Source organism: Alligator sinensis, unplaced genomic scaffold, assembly GCF_000455745.1.
Source record: "Alligator sinensis unplaced genomic scaffold, ASM45574v1 scaffold755_1, whole genome shotgun sequence".
Taxonomy (NCBI): Eukaryota; Metazoa; Chordata; order Crocodylia; family Alligatoridae; genus Alligator; species Alligator sinensis.
Genome location: NW_005842955.1, coordinates 274022 through 296104, shown reverse-complemented (window position 1 = coordinate 296104; position 22083 = coordinate 274022). Strand labels below are relative to the sequence as shown.

Below are 22083 nucleotides of genomic sequence, written 5' to 3'. Positions count from 1 at the left end.
ACTACTGCAGGCTTCTGAATATTCATTATTCAGCATACGTTTTCTGTTTAGATAGGAGACATGCACACGTTCTGAATACAAATTATAAATATTTGTATCCTTCAGTTAACAGAGGAAGTGGTGCATCTTTCATTCACAAATATTAACTACATGTAAATGGGTGTATGAAGGTATAGCATGTATGCATGTGCTTGCATGCACCTGTTACTGGTACATGCATGTACGTACACACACACACACACACACACACACACACACACACACACACACACACACTTGGAAAGAGTACTCTAAATCCTCATTATGAATTTGAAAAGCTTAAAATAGTGTATTTAATTCTGTTATGAGTCTTGAACATGATGTCAACATTCCAATTGTTTCCTAAAAAGTATAATTTTTTTACAGTGAAATTATACTGTGGGTGTTTAATGCTTGGTTAAAAATTACTGAAATTTACAACGCCTAAGCCATTTTTTTAAAGAATGTAATGAGCAAAGCAGCAGTAGGATGTCTGCTATGAACTGATTGCTGAAATGAATAATTGTCACTGAAGGGTTTTTTTGTTATTGCTAGAGCTGTGACTTTATCTGTGGAAATGTTACTTTTAGTTTCATTGTTTTCACTGAAACAGTGCATTAAGATGTCAAGTCAAAGTATTTTTTCCTAGCCTCTCTGTTTTGATAGCTTATTTGAGAACTAATATTTCTAAAAATTCAGTATTTGTGACCACAGCTCTTCTCCAAAAGTTCCTAAATAGTATATGATTTCAAATTTTAGTAGTCTTTTTTGAAGAGGGGTGTAATTTGATAGAATTTTCCCCCAACTATTCTAGCTTGTAATGTTTGCCTTTAAAAAGATAGATTATATGTAAACACAAATCAGCTGTGACAGTAATTGAATATGCAGTCACATTAATTCCTGTGATGATGTGAACTTTACTTAAATGATTTCTGTGGATTTTTGTGCAGTTCCTCCATGCTTCTTATGCAATAAATGTTAATCTTCAGTGAATAATGTATTTAAAGAGTAGTTAAATTTAGGTGATTTTTTTGCACTGCACCTCCTTTTGAAACAAGGTTACTTGCAGTACCTTGCACTATGGCAGAAGGCTTTGAGGGTCATGTGTGCTGCGAAGCAAAGTTGCTCCCAGTACACAAGGTAAAAAGTGTGGAGTTTTGAAAAGTATGTGTGTTTTTACATTGTGATGGGAAACACTGAGATTCTTGGCTAAAATTCTATAGCACCATCTTATCTTGGATACAGCCCTTTTATCATCACAGTGATTGTCAGGTTTGTAAGCTTGCTTTACCTTTCCAGCATTTGACAAACACACTGTCAGAGGCAGGGCAAATAATACAGCCATACTGAACTAGGCATCTGTAAAAACAGGACTCTTGACAGTTGTAAATAACAAATATTTTTCTGCATGGACAGGGATACAGTGTAAGGGCTGTGTGATGTATGGCACCCTTCCAAGATTTATCAAGTCTGTATGCACTAATGAAAGTTGCCATGCATGTTGTGCTATACAGATGGTTTTACACTTTCTTCTAGCTTTGGCACTTTTAAGTATTCTGAGCATTTCTTCTCCTTGTCCCCTCACCAAAGCTTGACATCCCCTAAAGAAAAAAAACTCCAATGTTTATTTTGATGAAGCTTAAAAATAAAAGTAAGCATTCTTCTTTAGATGTTGTCCATGTGCATGTTCCACTGTGGGTATGCAGGTGCCTCAAGCACTTAAGCTTTCAGGACTTGGCTAGGTACAGAATCTCCAGGGGTTTAAGATACTCCTCAAGAAGACCATTTTTGTTGGTAGTGCCAGAGGGGAGGTTCTCTGCTGAGTGATGACGTCAGGATGGTTCCTTGAAGAGACCCTTCTTTATCATTTCTCCTCAGAGACCAGCGTCTGCATAGATCTCCACTATTAATGGGAGATCATAGGAGATGGATGCTCCATTTGGATCTGCACACTCTCCATCTCAAAATACAGGTGCTGTATGGCTTTTGACAGTAGAAAGCCTGCTTATTCTCTTACAAAGGTGTTGTCATCCATAGCAGGAAAAACATACCAGATAAAGTGGACTAGGTTTTTGCCCTGGGTGCTGTGAGATCTTACTTATTAGGCTCTAATTACAGTTAATCTGGACTACCTGTCAGCTCTGTCAAGATGCATCTAGCTGCTATTTCAACTCTTTGTTCACCTGTGAAGGGCCTGTTTGTCTTCCCCTACATGGCAGTGCTGAAGTTCATCAAAAGTCCAGCTGAGGTACCCCTTCCACGAAGTGAAGATTTTGTTGCCCTCATTATGATTTCCTACCTTAGTTTACCTTGTAATTATACCTCAATCAGTAGATTTATCTAGTGATTTTTTCCTGAAAACCTCACTCCTAGAGGTGAACCTTCTGCCTGATATAAGAAAACCCTTCTCTTTTCACTTGGATGGAACTGAGCCTTTCTAAAGATCTCAGTTATTTATCTTTGCAGCTGGAAGATCCCTCTAGTTGTGCTCTAAAGGAGCATTGCTTTGTAATTGCCCGTAGTGGAATATGGACCTGTTTAAAAAAAAAAAAAAAAAGAAGAAGAAGAAGAAAGACAGAGGTTGCATACCAGTAACTGAGGTTCTTTCATCTTGTCCTTTTCCTTGGAGTCACTAGTATTATGGAAATCTGCAGCTTAGAGGAAACCAAGGAGCAGGTTGGGTGAGACAGTAGCGGGTGCTACCATGCTGAGCCACCTATCCTGTGGCCAACCAAAACCCCACTTCAGGTATCTCCCCTGGGGTGCCTAGTTCCAGCCAACCCCCTTCCTGGAGCACACCCACAAGCCTGGGGTAATTGCTGCCACCGCCTGGGCTCTGGTCTTTGTTAGGGCTCTGTGCAGCCTGGGGTACACATACCCTGCAGACCTTGAGGGTGCTTTACCCATGGGTAGTATTTCTGGGTGCTCCTTATAGCCTGGAGCCACCCAGGATGTTTTCAGATAGGACAAAATCAGATAATAATCAACTGAGTTCTGCTAGGAGCAAAAAGACCTGTCCCCACCTCAAGCATTTACAGCTGGGCATGCTGTAACAGATAGCTTTGATTAATCAGAGAAGGGGGAAATTGGAGAGGGGTACAAGACGGGAGTATTAAAGAAAATGCCTTGAGCAAAACAGAATAGGCTGTTGGCCCTTTTAACACCCAGTTAAAGATACATAACTCTAATTTACTTGCTGATTTTCAGGTAAGCTACTTGCATATACATCCAGAGAATTCTGGTGTGCATTTCCAAAATGCCTGCTGGAGGAAGCCCCCAGATCAGGTGACCTGACCCTTAAATAGCTCTTCTAATTGCATCACCTGGTTCCAACCAGAAACAAGCATCCTCTAAACACTGCTGATGTAGCCCAATCATTTAAAAAGTGGCCAGCAACCCCTTGTGGAGTGACCAGAGTCACAAAACTGGTTCTGCAAGTTCCCTGGAGGGAAACGGAAGACAAAGGGTCTCAGACCAGGGGCAGAGAGAGAAGGATTTCTTTACATGCACCACCCATTTTTCTGGTCTCAGATCAGACTTTACAGCTACCGTTTACCGATGTTGCTAGCATCATAGAATTTGAGATGCCACAAACTTCTTGAATTATAAAATCAATAGCAGAGTATGAGCTATGGGTTCTGCCTAAAGGAAGGAGTTCTGGGATTGAGCTAGATGGATGCCTAGCCCTTTCATCCCTTGTCCCTCCTCTCCCTACACACCCTCTCCCTTCCCTGCTCTAGTTCCAGCTTCAGCAGTGGAGAGGGTAGATAAGCAGTGGTGGCACATGTTGCAGTGGCCAGAAGTTTGCTAGTGTTGGGGGAGATGCCACCTCCTTTTTTTGGTGCTGAAAACCAGTGTTTTTTGGTCTGACATACACATTAGTGGCAAAAAAAGAGGTAACATTCCAGAGTAGCAGCAAACTTCTGGCTGCTTCAGTATCTGATGCCACCACCTGGGGCTCAATACTGGCCAGTTATGCCTCTGTATAAAATGCCCTGTTTATTTCAGATGCCATAGTGTAATAGATGCTTTCCTTTTTTAAAAGGAGCCATTATAGTGCAGCTGAACATATATGACAAACTATATATGTGATACGTAATATCTTTAAATATCTGAAAAGATATCTGATATCTTTACAACATATTTATTATGTCTCACTAAAACTCTAAAAAGGGTTCTCCCGGATCACCTAGCCTTTCATGAATTCTTTACATGTGACAGTCAGTTTGAAGGAAAAACAGGAAGCAAATGATCAATCTTTCATTTTATTCTCCTGCCTCCATTTGTTTTTACTTGGACAGATGTAGAATAAAAACAAAGGACATTTCTTATCAAGCAAAACTCAGAAGCAGTTTCACATAAAAAACATAATGAGTATGACAGCCTACAAATAACATCAAGCATGAATCTTCTTACACAAGAAAGGAGAAATGTCCTTTAGTATATTTACTTCAATCAACACTAATAAGGTTTGCTTTATGTGTTTTATGCATCCACCATTGTAATTATAAATCCTTGACATTTTAGCACTAACATTTTTATCTGTCAGGAAATCCACTCGCAGTCATCCTTAAAGGGACAGCCAAATTGTTACTATAGATGTTTATAGGCATATTGACATACCATATTTCCATATTTGTTTGAATATAAATGATGTTTTTTCCCTTAATCAGCACAGGGAAGAAAGCCCCTTGTTTTATATTCTCATACTCATAACCCCCCTCCCCACCATTAAATACATTGGTTATCATTAAACTGCTGTGAGAAACAGCATGTGCTCAGTAATGGAAACCAGCTATGAAGTTGATTGAATGCAGTACATGCTGAGCATGCCCAGCTGGCTCATATTGGGCAAACATCCTGATGGGAATGTACCACAAGGCTAGATTAGCATAGCCCATCTCAATAAGATATAGTGCCCATTGTGTTCAGTCCCTCTCAGCACCAACTCTTTCAAGTCATGGTGGACCACTGCATGAAATATATTTCAAGTTCCTCTTCACTCCTGTAGCTGAGCATTATTTTTCTTTCCTATTTCCAGTTATTCCTGTTTCTTCACAAGCCTTAAATGTCTGGCAAACAGCACCAAACCTGTGTAGCCGAGCAGCTCTGTTGTCCCCGCTGTCTGCCTGTTACATGATTAGTGCAACTCCACCCTTTATGGTGTAGGGATGGACCAGGTTGCCCTGCACATCGTCTGCATATAACTTTTTGGAGGGTCCCAGTACTTGTGACCAGAACACCCAGTTCCAGTTGTGAGTGAGGGGCTAATTAGCATTTTATTAGCATCCTTTTGGGGGGAGCGCACACACACATTGAGCAGAACTGGGCTGTGAGTTCACCATGCCTTGAAACACTGTTGACTCTGTTGGGGCCTAGCCCAGTGAACTATACGATAAGTGTTGAGCCTTTTGGTTCTGGACTACAGTAATATCATGCACATTTTGTACTTTATATAAGTAGGTACAAAAATGATGCTCAAAAGTGTGTTTATGGAGTTCCTATGCTGAAATTTCCAGCAGTTAGGGTTGGGGTCAGAGTCAGACCCACAGTGGTCTCCTGTTCCTCTCTACAGTCTGTCCTGCTCTGTGTCCCTTTCCACAGTTACTGTCACATGCAGCTCACCTCCATATTGTGCTTGTGGAGGGAATAGAGCCTGAACAGAGTCTTACAGTAAGGGGAGGCAGGAAGACTTCAGGGAGAAGAAATTGGGGGGGGAAGGAAGGGCAGAGGGCAATGGAGCCACCATTTATTTTCCCTAATAAAATAGGGAAGGATGAGAGGGGGTAGGAGGGGAATGAATTCAAGATGGTACTTCGATAATTAGATTCTACACATGGAACATTATAACAAATATATAAATATTCCATATATGTAAGCTAATTATTGGGGGTGGAGTTTATATTCAGGGTCATTTTGTATTCAGGTCAATATTATATTTGCCAGATGGCTTAAGAAAATTATAATTTAGTTATGTTTGACAAGCTGGTCAAGATTTGCCCCAAATTTCAGTGTTAACAACTGAATCTATTGTAGTCTTGAAAACAGTCACCCATGTCAGCAAAGGCCAAAGTTGCAAATATATGTAGTCTCATTTACACTGAGACCTTGCAGAAGAAAACCTGCTGGTTCAACTGTAATAGAACCATGCAAATAGTAAGATAGCTTTTGCCCTGGTAGTGCCATCACTCACCTGGAACCTAGGTCATCTTTTTTTATTCCTGGGAAATCCTTGTCTTTGCTTTTCTGCCATTATGCAAGAACAGGCTGTACAGGTCTGTTAACTATCATTGAACATCTTGGTCCATCTTGCCCCTTTGCCACTCCTGCATTAGCAAAATTTACAACTGGTCATGGATGCAGAAGAAGACTATCAGTCATGACCAGGGAAGCAAATCTCATTGCAATCAGGTGATGGTAGATGTTGTTGTATTATGAAGGAACTCAGGCGAGGGTATCCATAATGATCTCTCTATAGTTGAAAGTTTGACAATGGTGTTATCTCTGTTGGAAAGAGGTAGCTAGTTGACTCTTGACATTTTTACACAGTTGACCAATGAAAGTTGAATTTAGAGACTTGTATGTATCCTCCTACAAATGTGCCAACATGTGCTGCAAAATGCCCTGGGATACCAATTTAGTGCAACTTGTGGTAAGCCCCGCATCGTGTGCTTGCTCTTTCATGGCAGCTCAGCTCAGTCTGCCCATTTTTCTGAAGTTGTCACCAACAGTTAGTTTCTCCTTGATAGTCTAAAGTGTTGTCCCTTACAGGCTTACCCTTCCTTGTATTCACAGCCTAAGAGTCAGGTAGTCAGCTACCAACTGTTAACTTTAACTGTTTGATAATCTAGATGATCACAGGTTCTCTGTGTTGCTTTAGGTTCAGATTGTTTTTAGGTGTCTGGTTATTATTAGGGATCAAATACATGGGAAGAGTTGTAGTGGTTGGACGGTCTTAATTTTGATTTTCTGTATTTACTCATGTTTTTACAACAGCAGGTGTTTTGTGAATAAGCTTCCACTTATGTTTTTACAGTCGAGTCCTCAAGTTGTTCTTCTAGTCTCTGAATTTATTAATAGATTGTAAGACTTGACTATTTCAAAACTGCCTATGTGATTTGTGAATTTTACCTAGTCATGACTGTGTATGGGTTTTCATTTTATACTGAGCCACCATTTCTTGCTGTGATAGAATTCAACGGAAACTCAACAAACTTTTAACTTATTATCTATTGACAATTCTTTGAAATGAGTGATGAATTTGAAAATTATTTAAAGTGTTTGAAAAAATGAGAAAGCTATTGATATTAGCCTTAACAATAAGATGTTGAGAAATACCAGACTTAAAGGAATGCTGTCAGGGACTTTGAATATATGGATTTTGTTTAAAAATTAAAAGTTTTAAACACATTTTTCTTCCCTGGTCTTTGTAGTTATGAGTACCAAATATCAGAGCTGAAACAAGCTCAGCTGTAAATAAAGCTGAAAGTGCATTCTTTTTTCCAAACTAATTAAAGGACAGAATTAAAATAAATGGCATAAATGCTGATGGCAGAGAGAGAATAATTTCAAAGGTGCAAAGGAAAATTGGGGCAAGAATACATGGCACATTTATGTCGGTGTATTTTACATCAATTTTGTACCATGGCTGGAGTAGATAAAAACCAGCTGTGTAAGGTAGACACTAGTATAGTGCTTCACTGCTATCTGACAGGAGAGCAGATAAAAGCTATGGGCCTTGAGTAGATGGCTATGTATGGGTATGCAGGAGACAATCAACACCTACATTTATTTAATGGTGGTTTTTCATGGAGAAATTTTATACCAGATAAGTGACTTACATCTGTGCAGGGAGGTAATATGCGTCACCTCTTTTCATTATACCTATGTAATGACCAATTGCACCACTGTACACATATTTTGTTTTCAAGGCCTTAGTCATCTAACTCTAATGGAAATTTAATAAGAAATGGGAATTTATCTCCTATTTGTACTTTTAACGTCTCCCTCAAATTTCTAAAAATATCCATGTTTCAGTCTACATGGAATATGTTACTAACACAGGCAAAAACATTTATTCCTTTTAAATTATTTTTTAACCTGACAGTACTTGAGAGCTGATGAATTTAATTGCATGCAAGTTTTGCTGTTTCCTTTTGCTATACAGTAACCTACATATATTGAGTGTTTGGGGTTGGGAAGGAAGTAGAAGTATCTCTTTAGTTCCACTTATGTTGGCTTAAATCAAGGCAGTTTTGTTTATGCTTGTTGTTTTGGAACCAATGAAGAAGTTAAGATGCTTACAGTTTTTATAACCTGATTAAGAACAAGCTTATGAAATATAAAACAAGCATATGAAATATAAATCATTTTAAAACCTTTGTTTAAATTTGTATACAGAAAACCCCTCAAAACCAGTTGCTTTTGAGCTAACAATTTTTTTTTTTTTTAAATCTACACCATTCAGTCAAAGATGGTGATTTGTTTGTCTTACTCTGTGAAATTGTGAAACTTCTCAACATTATTTACAGGTAATTGTTCTTGGTTGAAAAGTGAAATTATCTGGGTTTGGAATGTTTTTCTTTATCTTTTGTTTTGCTTTTTGTATGCTAGGGTAGGCAATATATTTTATTAATTATACCTAAATATTTGCATGCAATATAATATATGCACATACTTGTATATGTATGCTTGTTTATTTAAATATGATTAAGCAAATAAGTGTGTGTTCACACACATATGGGTAGGAGTGGGGGCAGAAAGGTGTGCTTGTATGTATATGTATGTATGTTCATGTCAATGAATTTTTGTTAATATGCTCTGAAGGGATGGAGACTGTCGTTGCTAAAGGTGAGCTTATAGGGTAGAATGTTAAAAGTTGAAGGACGGGCAACTCTTAAAAAATGACATGTTTTCTCTGGGAGCAGGGAAATGCTTTTGGATGAGTTCTTAAATAAACCATTCCATCCGTTTTCTGCATTTCAGTGACCAATGTTTCTCTTACGAGAAATACATTGCTATTTTGCATTCAACGCTTCTCACTCCTGTAGCATAATTCTCCTTCGTCTTGTTGTTTATGTAATTTTTTGTAAATGAAATTATATTTGTGTTTGTTATTCTGTGTTTTTCAGTATGTGTTTTCTAAACTTGTGCATAATTCTGTTTTAATTTTCTGTAAATCATACGATTGAAATAAGTATAAAATGGTGATGGTTTTAGTACATTTTGATAGATCTGTACCATGAGACACTTTTACGAAATCAAAGGTTGACCTTACTAAATTGCTTTATAATAAATTTGTCGCATTTACTGTCAACTTTGACTGTTTGTTGCTGCCTTGTTCTAGATGTTTAAAAACCAAATAAGGGATTTTTAAGTAAGCCAAACAACATGTAAAAGTGTTAAGGGTCTGATAATTTATTATTTGTCTACGTGACTTATAGATGTTGAAATGTAACACCTTTTAATAGAGATTACAACAATGTGTAGTGCTAAAGTCCCAATTATACAAAAATACCTGTTAAAGAGATTCAGAAACAACAAATACTTGTGCATTCTTTCATCAAGTTGCTTAAGAAATAAAAATGTTTAAAGAAATGCAGCAAGTAAACAGTTTCTAATGAAGTAATGGAATGACAGCCTGTAGGATTTTATATATTAAGAGAAGTATTTTGCTTTACTAAACTTTTAAAAAGGATTACTATACTGATACATTCAATTATTTAATTTAATATATTGAACTTTTAAAACGAGAACTTTGCACTGTGAGCAATCAAAATAAGAACATTATTAGTAATAGATTTTAATGCAGGATTTTTTTTTTAAGTGTTGCTTTGAGAGGATCATTTCACTCCTGACAAGAAAGGATTGCAGTACTCTCTAATTAAAGAATTTTCTATACTGGAAATGAGAAGTCAATTACTAAAATTGTTTTTGAATAGCTAATTTACATATACTTAATTGTATTCATTCTTTTTGAAAGGCTGAATTTGATATTTATAATGTTTTGATTGATTAGTAATGCATTGTTAATGTTAATAGCATTACCAACTAGGTGTCCCTCCAAATGGAACCTGAAATAGTCCTGAATAAATATCTTTAATTAATAAATAAATTAACTTTTTATTTCTTTTGTGAAGACAGACCGTAAATCTTTCAGTCCCTGATTATTTGCAGTGTATGCAATAAAATCTCTTCTACGCAATGTTAAAAAGTGGGCATTGAAACCCATATCAAGTAGCATCATTGGTGAGTACCATAGGAGAGCCTCTAGATGAATATTTTATTTAATATAATAGTGACAGGAATCTGCCAAAATAGCGTACAACCATAGGGACTCCTGGGCTCTTCATTGTACTGGTTACTCAAATAGTGATAGAAGTAGGAAATATATTCTAGATTATGATGGCTAAAAAAATCCAATTTTGAAATGTAAATTTGGTCAAAATTATCTGAGAATTTGTAATCTTCAAATTTGATTAGGGAGAAAAGATTTTGGTTTTCTTCCCAGCTTGGCCATTGACTCCCCCTGTATAACCTTGTACCTGTTACATGAGAAAAAAGCTATTCTTCAGGTGGCCTGCGGGGTAGTATTTTCTCATGCAGTGGGTAGGAAATTAGATGGTGAGTAGTGCTGTTGTTTCATTTGATCAATCTTATTCATTTTACATATGTAATATGGGGAAAATGTTTCACTCACATCTGTAAAATGTTTAGAAAAGTATTATCCAATACGCTAGAAGTATTATCATATACTAATATATTGCACTAGGGTATTAAATCACAGAGAAATTCCACCTGGTACAATAAAAAGAATCCTGTTTACTGACCATCACTTTTACATTTGTGCTCCATTTGCTCTGCTGCTTGCCCACATAATACCAAAGTGGATTTCAGACCCTGGTGTGAATCTTCAGAACTTTCAGGCCTCATGCTGTCTCATACTGCTTTTCCCTTGATAACAACTGCCGTCATCAGAAATGAAATTTTCATGGCGCAATAATATTCATTTGAATAGTTACTTAAAAACAAGAAAAAACATCCATGCTTCTGTTGTTGGAAATAAAGAACAATGTGACTAATTTTCATGGTAATTGTAAGAGTGACAGTGTAGCCAGGATGGCTCAGATAATGCGAGAGGCAAGGTTGATATCTTTTATTGGACCAACTGCCTAGTTGGAATAAAGTTAGACATCTGAAAGTTTGTCTAACTTTATCCAAACTACATAGTCTGTCCAATATAAGGATTTCTTAGGGCAATATCTTGCCTCGCGTTCATGTTCATGTATATATGGAAGACAGGGCTGGGGGCACTTCATAGACTAACTCATTAAAATGCATAAGCTTACGTAGGCAGCAGCCTACTTTGTCAGATGCTATGAATGTAAATGGCTCATTAAATTCTCCCTCCCTTCTTTCCCCCCTTTGGATTTATGTATTTGTAACATGCGGAGATACGATGGTGCTGAATGCAGTATGAACACCTGGATAGTTTCCCTGTACTTCATCATTATATTACAAAGAGATTTGTCTTGTTACTGGAATTAATCTTTCCCATAAGCTTAGAGTGAATACAAAACAAATTGTGTGTGGTAAGAGGTATGTCTGTGGCCATGGAAAGAAAGCAGCCTTCATATGGAAAAAGAGAGCAAGCAGTCTTCCTAATTACTCAGGGGTTTTTGTGTACCACTGAAATATGCATTGGTAAACATGAACTGACACATTTCTAGCAACCAAATTATAAATGAGTGGAAGACCTAAAAATGTCAATTTCTTCCTCAGAAGCATTTCAAGTTTTTTCTCTTTCTCCCCATATTCCCTTCTCTATTACTTCTCTTATTCCTTTATCTTCTGCATTCCTTTATTCCCTTAGGCAAATTAATTCCTTTAAATGTTTCTGTCTATGCTCCAGTATTTTACTAGTCACAGCTTATCTATTTGACATAAATCTTAAATGACAGAGAGGGCTTGGCATGCTAATATTTCATATAGGGTGTGTGTGTGAAATATATATGACATATGTTATGCATCTCCTAAACAGATCTCTAGAAAGGTTTTAACAGAGTGAAAGTGTTGCACTTTTCAGATTCAGCATATATGAAATAAAACTTCACAAACTGCACAAAATTTAAACAAACAAACAAACAAAAAAGGACACCCTAAGTTTCAGAAAACCTGAGACAATATTTGGTGATAAAGGAAGTATGTAGGTTTTTGCAAAGAATTAGAGAACTATCTTGGCAAAATATCCTCAAGCTTATGAAGTTACTAAAAATATTGCATCCATATCTTCTACTCCTGAGGCCAGAGGACAGTCTAAAAGTGCATCAAAAGGCATAGGTACAATTTAAAAAAATTCCCCCAAAGAATACATTATCATTACTAAAACATGGCACTCAAAATTTAAAAGTGGAAAACTGAAGGGGTTAAGTGCTGTTTTGTAAGCTTGAACATACTGTCTTGTACATACTTCAGAATATTCAAGTAAGGAAGAGAGTAAGACAAAATTATATACTTACTCTTTATTTAACAGGAAAGAAGCTAAAAACCAAGAAAAGTCTTTTTATACCCCCAATGTACATATGCTTGTTGTGTTTTGGGATTGCTTAAAAATTACATGGTTTGTAAAACAAGTACCGCCTCCACTTGCATGCATACTGTTTAAAACTTGTCAACTGTCTTTTTATTTTTTGTTTCAATTTTTGTAATTGGGCTTCAATATCCCTTTGCTGTACATTTTTATGCTGAAATACAGATGTTTCTAAATACAGGTTTGTAATACAAATCCTAAGATCATTGTTGCACTATGCAAAAATGCTAGTTAATGACAGATCATTATGATCCTGACTGAGAGAAACACCTTTACATGACAGTGTTTAAGCATGTGTTTAAGTTTCACTGAGGTTAGTACATTTAAGCAAATGCATAAAGGCTTCCATGAACCTTCGCTTGTATTATGAGCCAATTTCAAATCTGATATTTTTGTTTCCAGGAAGGGAGCTTTTGAAGCAAGTCTGAGCAGTACTTAAAGTATAAACTGTATGGTTCTGTTTCTTGTTGTTTTACAGCTCATTGCTGTGTATGATGAACAAGAATCTCACCACAAGATTGATGGCACCAATGGCAGTTTGACAGATGGACACAGCCCAGATCCTTTTGAGATGGAGGTAGCCGCCCAGCTGGCTGCTTTTCAACCAATTGGTGGTGAGATTGAAGTTACACCGTCTGCATTGAAATTGGGTGTGTACCCATTACTTTCTCATTTTTTTTAAATCATCCCCTGTGTGCCTTAGCTGTACTCCTGCTGTTTTATTTTCAGTCTTCCTGCTCACTTGCTTGCACGTGTGCTCATGCTCTCTCTCCCTTTCTCCAGCCAGTCATTGGCTTCTATCTTCAGTGGTGATAATACTGTGATGACACAATACAAAATTTTTCAAAAACAGATTGAAAGGGAATCCCATTGCTATGTGCTTTCAAAGCAGCAGCGCAATCTGATAAATATCCAGCAAACGAATGATCCTGAGAGGAATTTTCCTATGTTGTATTTAAAAAACAAAACCAAAAAAATTATCCTTGAATCTGTGTTAATAATAAACTCAGGGCTTAAACCACAAAAGGGAAAAATAGCGTCTTTTGCCTGTGATTCACCCTAACTGCATATGAGTTGCTGGGGTATCTGATTAGTGTGAGATAAAATTCTTGCAGACTTGGGACTGAAATGTTTTTGCTGCTGGAATATCTGGTGTTAATTTAATTTAATTGCATTTAAAAGAAGCAAGAATACTGATGAAAAGTAAAGCCAGAAATAAACATCCTACTAACATTTTATTGGACAATATAGGTATCTTTAAATTGTTAACAGAAAGATGCTGCTGTAGTAGAATATATTCTAATTTGTGCTTATGAAGGAAAATGTTTACATTTGAGTTTAGTAAAGATTTCAGATTATGCTTTCCACTGTAACTGAATGTTTTTGATTGCTGTTAAATTCTACTTTTTAAAATATTTTTTGTACCTAAATGTGTATGCAAAACTTATTTTTGTCATATAGGATAAATGAAAAGATTTGCATTCATTTGAAGGACCTGCAGTTGAATGATTTGCTATTTTATTTTTATACCTAACTTATATTACATGATGGATATTCTATTCTAACATGTTTCGAAAGGCAAAATCTATTCCCTTAATCCCCTGAAGCCTATTTAAAAGATCAGTAAACACAATCTAATCAAGCTCAATACTCTAATTATAGATTGGGGTGGAACACAGAATTATATTGTATAATTTAGCCTCATGCAACCTTATGTAAAACAGATAATAATTTGGTTTATAATGGCAGTGCCAGTAGAACTTTGATTTTGGCAAAACATAGATTGACCCACTATGTCATCTACCAGATGGGATCATTTTTCATAATACTATAGAGTTGGAAGGAGAATAAAAAGCATGGTATAGTATAAAAAGATCTGCCAATTAAGATATCACGTCGTTTCTAGAATAGAATTTATATATGTTCTTAAATGAGACTTTGTAAAGATGGAATGCTAGAGTTTCCGTGCTTGTCTCTGATTCCTTTTCAGATTGTTTCATTTTACATGTTAAATAAAAGATTTTCTAACAGTCAGCTCTTTAAATTCAATTTGAGTTCTGAAAGTCTGCCTCTCTTCTTTCTGGCCTTCGCAGCTTATACAAAACAAAACAAAAAACCTTTTACACATCCCATGCAAGTGTATTGACTTCAACTTGTGCAGCCATTTACACCAATTCTGAATTAAATTAAAAAATTAAAATGCAGTTTATGAGTACCATTGCTACCTCAGGCAGATTAGAATCTGACTTCCAGTGTAATTCTTTAGGTAAGTCTGCATTGCAAATAGTAGTAAAAGGTAAAGAAAGATGTTTTATTTCTGTATTTATTTTACAAAATATGTTGCTATGACTATAGTGTCACAACCCAAAGTTGTGGTTTTTCTTGTTTGTGTGTGCTTCGGCATCGCTAAATCATGTTCCCGCCAAATTGCAGCTCTTTTGCACGGTGGAGTGTTCTGTTGCAATTAAGAACCCGCGTGCAGGAGTTTTTCCCACCAGTTCTGTAGCTTTCTTTGCATAGTGCATTCCTTTTGCATTATAGTGATGCACAATGCAAAGGAGTTCCTGCCATTTGTATTTAGATTCGTGCCACATTATTGGCCGGTTCTAAATGTAGGCATACGGGGTGGCTAGCTATTGGCTTGCTAGCCGTACAAAAGGCTTGGGTAGTTTCCGCCCAAGTCGGAGAGAGAGAAAGCACGTGGAGTTTGGGAAAGAAGCGTGAGGATTTCTAAGCGCTGCTGATCCCTACGAACCCAGCTTTTTCCTTAAGAGGGCACAGAGGTTTAATTTGTTGAACCCACGGAGCTTCAACAACTCCGGGGGACCTATTTACCGAACCCTTGGAGCCTTAACAACTCCGAGGCGCACAACCTCTAGCCTCTCCCCGACGCCAATCGCAGTCCAGACGTATCCCTATCCTAAGGACCCAATTGTCGAATCCACGGAGTCTTAACAGCTCCGGGGGACCTGGGAACCGAGTAACCCCCGGAGATACAGCTGCTCCATGAGAACGAATTATTGAACCCGCGGAGCCTAAACCACTCTGGGGTCAAGGAACCGAGTCTATTAGAGTCCTCCACCAAGAACTCAAGCGGAGCTGTGCCTGGAAAGCTGACCAGCCTACACCGCGACCACCTTGGGTGTAAGTAAATAATCTTTTCAATCAACCATTACGCCTCCGTGACTGATTCTAGCTCGAGCGTACCATACCGCGCCGCGGTTTTCTCCAACCCCGCGTGCCCAGGCTGCTGGCCACAGCCTGTGTGCACAAAGACGGGCCCGGCTCGCCCCCGGCGACCCAGATGGGATCGGGAGAGAACTCGCACATGGCGACCCAGGTGGGATCGGGATATAGCACATATAGATATAAGTATCAAGCAGATCTGTTGAGTAAGGTGATGTGATTTTTACAAAATCACTTGTCAGGGTAGAACTTCATGTTGAGAACTCTGGCATTTGTTTAGCCTTTTAAAGAATATATTGCAAAAGATCACTGAATTTACTTGAATAGGGATTATATGTAGATTATTTATTTAATAAATGAGTAAAAATTGTAATGACTTTACTGCGCATTTTAAGCATTGATTTCAAGAATCTGTAGTTTACGTGGTCAGATGCACCTTATTAGCTATCGGTGTGTTTATAATGGTCTCCCTAGAGAATGCTTAAGATTTGTAGCTGAATAAAGGCATAAAAATAATTATTTTTCAAGCATAAGGGAATCCATATATATTTTGAAAAAAAAGTTGAATGTTATTCAATAATTCCTTATTTTTAAAGGATGTCTCTCATGGTATGATGGCGTAACCTAATGCACACCTAATCTTACTACCTTTTTGTCATTTTTTCTTCTTTACCATGTCTTGGAATTACTTATTTCAGATTCCTGTGTGAACAGTACTGTCCAGATATTAACTAATCTGTCTCAGGCTCAGATCCTAGTTTTTTCTATTACCTCCTAAGTAGTTAACTTTGTTTTTCCTTTTAGTAAGTCATTTGAAACTTTGAAAATGAGCCAATTCTTTCTCTGTCTCTCTCTCAGTGATCCTATATTTCGCTCAAAACCTAAGGTACTTCAGATTCTATATTACTTCCATATGGGTTGGCAAAATCTTAAAAAAATGGTCAAATGTATTTGAAATTTGGCTGTTTTAAAACTGTTTTCATAATATTTAACACATCCTTTTACAGCACCTTATATTATACAGCTGTTGATTTTTGCCAAATATTATACTACTTGTTCTGTTTTATGTAACATAACATAGTTCTTAGAGAAATACATTAAAACATTTTCATTTAGCTTTATAAGGAATTGTATCCTGTTTTGGTGTTGCCTTTAGGAAAAGTAGAAAAAGATGTTGTGCCTTTAATTAGGCCAAAGTATCTAAGTATTTCCTATGCCCGTAACATGAGGTTAAGTATTGGCCTGTGATCTTAGACAAACATGCTTGCACCACACACATAGCAGAACTGAAGCAGAGTATCAGGTGTTGTTGCTGACAGTGTCTGAATTTAGACTACAAAGCAAGTAAGTGTGTAATGGTTTCCTATTGCCTGAAGGGCTTTAGTGGAGTCTTTGGAATTCAGAGCTGAAATTACTGACAGAACAAGGGTCATTTGCTTCAATTAGATCCATAAGTCACAATTTGGTCATGGCATTTTATCCTACTGGTTTCCTCTTAGGCATAATTGCCAAAAAGTTAGGCTTGATTGCACAGTCACCTCTCTCAAACAGTCTTTATTTATTTATTTATTTTTACAGATTAATGTCTTATCATGCAACAGATAAATGATGTAGTAATTACCTTATGATAGCATTCTGCTATCACCCATTCAGGCACAGATATAGATCTAATGATGATCTGACACATACTTTTACACACCCAATTTCCTTGCTTCTTCCAGAAATAGCAGTGTTATCTCCATTTACTTGGACTAGGATAAAAAAAAAAAATCCTTAAATCCGAAAGGTAGGGTGGAGTAAGATAGATTTCTTATCCGTTTGTGCCTCAGAGCTGCTTCTCCAAGTGTCTTGCCTTTTTAGGTTTTGTGAACTGGAGAGCACTACAGTACATTCCATACAGGGCCAACAGGTTCAATTACAAGTGTGGAGCCCATGCCTGTTCCATTCATAAGTGAAATATACTGCATAAGAACATACAGACTGCCAAGAATTGCTCACTAACCTGAGGTCCCCAATCTAAAACAAACAAACAAAACAAAATAGCACCTTTTTATATAGGTATGGAATTTTCTTTCTATTACTACTACAATTAAGACTTAAATCAATAAAGAATTATATATTTAGAAAAACTTAATGCCCACTCTCCAATTACTTTTTGTGGTAGATGATAGAAAAGAAAGATTTTTGATTTTGGAGTAAAGAAAACATTTCTCAAAGTGAAGAAAAAAATAAAAATCTGTTTGTGTTTATATATACACATAAACTTAATTTGTCCAATCAGCTATTTCAAACAGTAAAGCTGTGGTTCTTTTCTTTTAGCACTCTTAGGCCAGGTACAGACATTGCACATAAACATAAGGAATCTGGAACTGGTCTATACTTAACAGAACAGAGGTTTGGGGCACATAGACTGGTTTAAAAGTAGCAGAACCTGGTCTAAGATAGACCTGGATTGATGAGGTAGCAGATTTTAATTGGTTTAGGTTATACCGGTCTATCAAACTTCTGTACCAGATCCCTTATCAATTCAAGTTAGGTTTCTGCCTGCTGCCATCCCAGGCTGCTTTGTCCCCGTTGCCATCCCCACTTCCCCCTCCACAGGGAGGCCTGCTGGAACTCCACTGGGCTTGGCTGTTCTGGCTAAGCATGCAGTGGGCCCTGCTCCCAGGCGGTCACAGAGCCAGCCAGCAGAGCTTCTGTCCCTAGCCCTGTCTCCTGCCTGCAGCAAGCTGCTGACCACAGGGGGAGGGGGCCTATAGCTCAGGATTTTTCTGTCTTTACACACTGTCCCTAGGTGGGGATCTGGTGCTCTGCAGAGCACTGGTGAGCAGGCAGCAGCAGCGGGTGCCCCAAATGATTCCTGCAATTGCAATTCCTGCAGTTGTGCTGGGTACCTCTTGCTGGGCACCTGCTTCTCACTGGAGCTCTGAGGGGCCTGATCCTTCAATGGAGTGGCTAGGTCACCCAATTGGCTGCCAGGTACACGCCCTGAACCACCTTCTAGGAGAGCCTGAGAGCTGGTCACCATGGCATGCCAGGCAGCCTGGCCAGTGGGTGGGTGTGTGCCGTGGTTATCCTGCCACTCATTACCCTGCCACACTGCTGCATTTGGCTGCCTTTGGCAGTCCCCAGCACTGGGAGACATGCAGAAGCACCCCCAATCAGTGCAGACAGCCTTTGTGTTCCGTCCTCCCCTCTTTTCCTGTGAAAGGACAAGTTTTGTTCTGTTCACTCCCAGACTAACCCAGCTCACTTAGAGAAACTCACGTAAATTAGTTTGAATCTGCCTCAGGCTGTTTGAATGTCTGTATGTAGCCAGAATGAATACATGTAGAACTTTCACATCAGTTACAAATGCTGACCTAGTTTTAAACCAGAAGCCTGGGCTTTAGCAACTACCCTTTCTGATGAGTTATGAGTAAAATTTTCATAACACCTTAAGTGTCTTAGGTTTGGAAAACCAGTTTAGGCCAGTGGAAACTAACCTTTTTGGCAGGCGTGTCACAAATGAGACATGTCCCCTCTTCAGTTGCCGCTCTGATTCCCTTACCCTGCTCAAATGGCAGTTCTGCCTTCTGCTTCCTGCCGTGCGCTTTCTGACTGATCTGATGCTCTACTTTCTGCTTCTGTCCTATTTGCCACTGTGCTGCTTGTCCATGCCCTGATCAGCTGTGTGGCACATGCAGAAGTTGTGCATGCAACTATTGGTTTAGGCAAGTAGCAACCTAAATCACGGATTTAATTGTTTTTAAAATTACTCTGCGAGAGCTTTAAAAATATTTTAATCTCTCAATATAAATATTTGCCTGAATTCTTTATTGTTGTAAATCTTTTTGGCTTAGTTTTGATTTAACCTCTTAAAAATATGGCGCATTTTGTGCACATTCTCATGATTAAAGAGATGCTGTTATCAGTTTTATGCAAAACATATGCAAATTTTCAAAAAATCAGATTTGCTAAATTATTCAATTATTCTATTTCCTTAATTGGATGCAAAATCTCCCGGATTGTCTCTTTTATGTTTGTTAAAACCAAACTCAGTTACTTAAAAATTTATTTCACATAAACTAGTACCCTTTAGATTTTGAACTGTCGCTCATTGCCAGTAGAAATTGCTTTTTTTTTAATCAAGAAAAAATTTGGTGGATGTAGAACTACAAAGTGCTTCCATTTTTTTTCTTTTTCTTTTTCTTTTTTTTTTTTTTAACCACAGATGAACACTTCTGTTACAGAATTTTATTAAGTATTGGTGATAGTCTTTTAAAGCATTCCTAAGAATTTACTAGTATAAAAATAATTTTAAATAGCCATGTTCAGAAACAGCAGCAGTTCAAAAAGAGCTCAGGCAAAAAGCAATAAACATACTATTTTAAGTATGTGGCATCTTTATTTTACACTCTAGTCAGGTGTTTTTCCACTTGGCCACTTTGGAAAATGCAATGGGAATTCCACATTTAACACAATTACATAGTGAACTGAATTTTAGACCTGTTTTAGTCCCTCTACATGCTTTGAGTCAGAGGCCTGGCTTCCTTTATTTCTCTCAAAAAGTGGAACCTCATTGATATGGATCTCTGTATAACCAACCTGTTTTCTAGCCTTCTTACCAGGATAGACCCAAATGTTTGGTACCTGTCTACCCTTTCCTCCTTGGAGTACATCCCCAGTAATATGATTAGTTACTCAACACTGGCTTATTCAAACCAAAACAATGCTTAAATTCAAAGTAGTGTAACAATTGGATATAGGTGTTGAAACAACACAACCTATGCATAGATTTTTCTTCCCTTTCCCTAATCCTTAATGCTTTCTTGAAAGTTTCAGTATCTTCATTTAGCTTAGTTATCTCCATCTGTGGACTGGAAGAAATAACTGTACAGCTGCAGCAGAGTTGTCTTTGTCTCCTGTCAGTGGCCAGGTTTCAGCTGCAGACCTTTCAACACCCTCCCTGCTAAGGCTAGAATTATGTAGGCTGTAGCATCTCACTTAGTCCTATGTTCCACCTTTGGAAGAATAAAACTTGGCAGCCTATTTGAAGCCAGGCCAATGGGTACTCCCTAATTAATAGCCTCTTTGTTGTTTTTCCACAAGACCTCTTGGCATTCTCAAATATAAGATACTGATTTTGTCATTGTTTAATTTCTTGTTAGTTGTTTGCTTCTGACCTCCTTTGATTTAAGTCTATGCTTTTTGTCAAGATTATACCAAATAGGTAATTGAGGTGCCATGATATTCATTTAAAAATAACACACACAAATTCCATTAATCTCCCTGGGGACTGTGAGTTCACTTGAATCTGGAGGGGATCTGGGATAGAATTTCAATATACTGATTTAAATTAAATCAGTTAATTCTGATACTACATCCAGGTTCATCTTAAACCAGTTTCAGACATTTTGAAAATGGTTTATGAGCACTGAACCTTCTGGGCTAAGGACAGACATTCAAAAAGCCTGAATTGATTCAATCTTTGCAGGTTAGTCTAACCTGGCTAGGCTAAACCGGTTTGTAACCGCATAGACATCCCCTCTGGACTGAAAAAAATTAAGCATATGCCTGCAGTCACTCAGGGTAGAAGCCGGGGGGTGCTAGAGCAGCCCTCCCTTTACTTCTACAGTGCTGACCTGAGGAGGGTGTGGGCAGGCCGCAGCATTCCGCTCTGATGTCATTTCCCCACCCCCCATCCTGAGCAGCCCAGCAGGGAATGTTTATCACTTCTAACTCAGTGTTTATCAACACATTAAGAAAACAAATCCTTTCTCCATTAATTCATGCTCTTCTTAAACAACTTTTCCAAGGAAGGACATTAAACTACCTGTTGATTAGCTCCAAAAAGTCTGTCTGCCTTTGTTGTCTCCTACAGCATAGACTGTAGTCAGCATGTGGTCTGCTAGCTAATGCTGAGGTGTCTGTGTAAAGCAGAGGGGTAGGGGGGAATAATCCCTGCTTAGCAGGGAGAAGCCAGACAGATGGCTGCAGTCTCTGCCAGAGCTCCAGTGAGGGAGCAGAGGGGAGGGTCCAGCTCAACTGTGGAGCAGAGAGCCCTGCCCAGCCCAGCCCAAGGAGCATGCCGGGATGCTGGGGGTGTCTGGTGTAACATAAACCAAGAAGGGGTCTGGGACAGACATTGCATAATCTGGTTTGACTCAAATCAGTTAAGTCTAATACTACATTCAGCCAGGTTTATCTCAAACCTGTTTCACCCATTTTCACACTGGTTCATGTGCACTGAACATCTGTTCTGTTACAGGTTTAAACCAGTTTGTGATCATTTAAACCAATTTATGTGT

The 22083-nt window shown here is 38.0% G+C and overlaps 1 protein-coding gene across 1 annotated transcript in view; it reads left to right on the top strand.

Annotated features, from left to right (window-relative positions):
- Positions 1-22083, top strand: part of LOC102378994 (partitioning defective 3 homolog B-like) — a 462493-nt gene that overhangs the window by 185985 nt on the left and 254425 nt on the right. Inside the window, exon 3 of the mRNA XM_025192649.1 lies at positions 13086-13257. Coding sequence (XP_025048434.1) covers positions 13086-13257 — 172 coding nt within the window. The remainder of the gene's footprint in view (positions 1-13085; positions 13258-22083) is intronic.